The 3323-nt window shown below is 36.3% G+C and overlaps 1 protein-coding gene across 1 annotated transcript; it reads right to left on the bottom strand.

Annotated features, from left to right (window-relative positions):
• Positions 1-576: 576 nt before the first annotated feature.
• On the bottom strand, positions 577-2828 carry LOC139841575 (uncharacterized). Its single transcript, XM_071831790.1, has 6 exons — positions 2606-2828; positions 2369-2482; positions 1875-2158; positions 1636-1779; positions 924-1418; positions 577-768 (listed from the first exon to the last, which is right to left on the bottom strand). The coding sequence occupies exons 1-6, from the start codon at positions 2826-2828 to the stop codon at positions 577-579; spliced, it is 1452 nt and encodes a 483-aa protein (XP_071687891.1).
• Positions 2829-3323: the final 495 nt, after the last annotated feature.

Raw genomic sequence — 3323 nt, 5'->3', positions numbered from 1 at the left:
CCAGTTGAAACCTGATTCAGAAGACAGACTTAAATTGATAAGTGATCAAATAGAGCATCTGTCATTCCCTGAGTTAGAAAATTTGTGTCATAATGCTGCTACATCTGTAGACGATGTTTTAATTTACAAATTGTAATTCATGTTGCTTTGTATTATCTGTTAATGTATATTATATATGCTTTTACTTTACTGTTAATTTTGCCAAAGCTTTATTTGTTTGATTAAAACAATCAAAAATGATGACTAGTCATATACTGCTTGTATCATTTTTACGTCATGATAGTCGTAGACACATTCTTTTGTCCGGATGTTCAGCAGATTTCTACATTATCCGCTGCCATTTCAATCTTTTTTTTATGATTGAACTTCTGCCACCGAGGAAAAAACTTCTCTTTTGCAGGCAGGGATGACACACAGCTTTGTGACATATGATAAAAATCCTTGGCCGGATAAAAGATTATGAATAATATGCTATAAGAATTTTATCTGAATTCTTATTCCTTTTAAAGAAATTTTTACATTTATGATTGCATCTCATATTCTAAATACTTGATCAAGCTATTTGAACATGTAATTCTACGCATAAAATTTCTTTAAGCTCATTGCGTTCCATGTTCTTGGAATTTCTTCGCCGGAGGGCGCTGTAAGGGTATATGATCCATTAGGATTTGCCTTTATGATTTTGTAGGGACCTTCCCATCGTGGTCCTAAATTCCCTTGCTTTTCATGTCTGCTTGCTTCATTGTCTCTCAACACTAAATCTCCTTCCTTAAATTGAACATATCAGACACGTTTGTTGTAGTATTTTGCCATTTTCTGTTTAACATCCGCTTGACGTATGGATGCCATGATTTGCCTTTCTTCCAATAAATTCAAGTTTCACGCAAGATGGACGGATTATTTTCAATATCAAATGCCAAAACCCTTTGTGTTGGAATACAGATTTCAGCTGGTATTACTGCCTCAGTACCATACACCAAGCTGAATGGTGTTTCACCCGTGCTCCATTTTGGCGTTGTACGGTGAGCCCACAAAATATGTGGTACTTCATCTACCCATTTAGTTTGGCTCAATCCCAATCTAGCCTTCATGTCGTCTACAATTTCTTTATTGGTTACTTCAACTTGACCATTGGCCTGTGGGTGAGCAACTGAGGTAAATGTTTGTTTAATATTCAATTCTTCACACCAACTTCTGAACGGATTATCTGCAAATTGCTTACCATTATCACTTACAATTTCATTTGGCAAACCATATCTACAGACGATATCATTCCATACAAACTTTTTTATATTTTCACCCGTTATCCATGCTAACACCTTTGCTTCAACCCATTTACTAAAAAAATCAATTGCAACCACCAAAAACTTCGCATTTCCTACACTTCTTGGAAATGGCCCTACTATGTCAATTGCCCACTTACAGAATGGCCATGCAAATGATACTGAGATTAAATCATACTTTGGTAAGCGCTGGACGGTTCTATGCCGTTGGCAGGCATCACATGTTTTGATTACATCTGCTGTATCTTTGTAAATTGACTACTAATAGTACCCTTTATCGCATAATCCATCCAACCACGGTTCTATAACCGGAATACTGTGCACATAATCCTTCATGTATTTCTTTTACTACCTCGATTGCTTGCTGTGGTGTCAAACACCTCAAATTTGGACCACTGAAGGATTTTCTATAAAGCACTCCATTTTCCAGGACATAAAGTGGAGCACTAACTCTTATCCGTCTTGCTTCCGTGACATCTGTTGGCAGTATTCCGTCCTACAAATATTTCACATATGGGTTATCCAACATGATTCCCCTTCTTCAACTGTTGCTATTACTACTTTTTCATCAACCGATTTTTCTTTCAATACCTCCACTAAAACTTTCTTATGCAAATGATCAAATGTTAATGTTGCTAATTTGCTCAGGACATTTGCCTTTTTGTTCTTATTTCTTGGTATCTGCACAACTTCCAAGGTTTCAAAATTTTTTGAAATTTTCTCAACCAACTGCAAATACTGTTTCATAGAGACATCTTTTGCCTCAAACCCTCCATTAACTTGCTGTGCTACAATTTGAGAATCAACATATGCACGCAAATGTTTTATTCCCATTTCAGACGTTATGCGGAGGCCGGAAAGCAACGCTTCATATTCTGCTTAATTATTGGATGCGTAAAAACAAAACCTTAATGTATATGTATGCTCTTTGCTATCTGGACTAGTAAGTACTAACCCTGCGCCAACACCTTCCTCACTTGATGCACCATCAGTGTGAAATTCCCAAACATAATTACTGCCTTTAATGTTTTACAGATGATCAACCTTTTCTGTTGTTTCTAATAAAAAATCTGCCAAAATTTGACCTTTAACTGCATGTCGAGGCGAGAAATTTATTTCATAATCCCCTAATTCAATTGCCCATTTTGCTAATCGTCCTGAAGACTCTGGATTTCTCAAAATATGTTTTATTGGCTGGTCTGTCAACACCAGGATTGAATGTGCTTGAAACTTACGGCTGAGCAGTCTAGCTGTGTGTGTTAAAGCATACACCAATTTTTTGATTGGTGGATAGTTAATTTCACTTTACTGCAATATTTTACTGACAAAATATATTGGCATTTGTATGCCCTTCTGTTCTGCTATTAAAACTGGACTAATGGCTTCTGCGGATGCTGCTAAATATAAAATTAGCGTTTCTCCAGCTATTGGGGCAGTTAAGGTAGGCAATTCATTTAAAAGCCGCTTAATATCATGAAAAGCTGCCTCAGCTTCTTCTGTCCATATAAAATCCTTTTTGTTCAAACAGCTTTTTAGGACCTTCATAAATGGTAACGATCGATCTGCTGCTCTAGATTAAAATCTTGTTAAAGCTGCCAATCTTCCATTCAAACTCTGCACGTCTTTCTTTGTTTTTGAAGATACCATATTTTCAATTGCTTGAATATTTTTTGGATTAGCCTTGATTCCTCTCTCTGTAACAATATGACCTAAGAATTTGCCTTCTTCCACACCAAAAGTGCACTTCTTGGGATTCAACTTCATATTGATCTTTCGTAATGATTCAAATGTTTCAAGAGTATCTCTGAGCATACTGTCTTCTGTATGTCTCTTGATAACAATATCATCAACATAGGCTTCTACATTCTTGCCTATTTGATCTTTAAATGCTTTATCAATTACACGCTGGTAAGTTGCCCCTGCATTATTCAATCCGAAAGGCATCATGATGTAGCAAAAAATTCCATCTGGTGTGTGGAATGCTGTTTTATCTTGATCTCCTATTACCATTGGGATTTGATGATATCCCTTAAATGCATC

This window comes from Rutidosis leptorrhynchoides, chromosome 4, assembly GCF_046630445.1.
Source record: "Rutidosis leptorrhynchoides isolate AG116_Rl617_1_P2 chromosome 4, CSIRO_AGI_Rlap_v1, whole genome shotgun sequence".
NCBI classification, from domain to species: Eukaryota; Viridiplantae; Streptophyta; class Magnoliopsida; order Asterales; family Asteraceae; genus Rutidosis; species Rutidosis leptorrhynchoides.
Note: the sequence above shows the minus strand (reverse complement) of the source record. Positions and strands in the feature narration are given on the sequence as shown.

Excerpts from the sequence above, each read along its gene's own strand:
- LOC139841575 (XM_071831790.1), bottom strand. The coding sequence starts at position 2,828 with ATGAAGGTCCTAAAAAGCTGTTTGAACAAAAAGGATTTTATATGGACA. Across the intron at positions 1,419-1,635 it reads CACCACAGCAAGCAATCGAG|TGGGCAATTGACATAGTAGG; the intron begins GTAGTAAAAGAA and ends CCATTCTGTAAG. Across the intron at positions 769-923 it reads TCTGTATTCCAACACAAAGG|GAAGGAGATTTAGTGTTGAG; the intron begins GTTTTGGCATTT and ends GTTCAATTTAAG.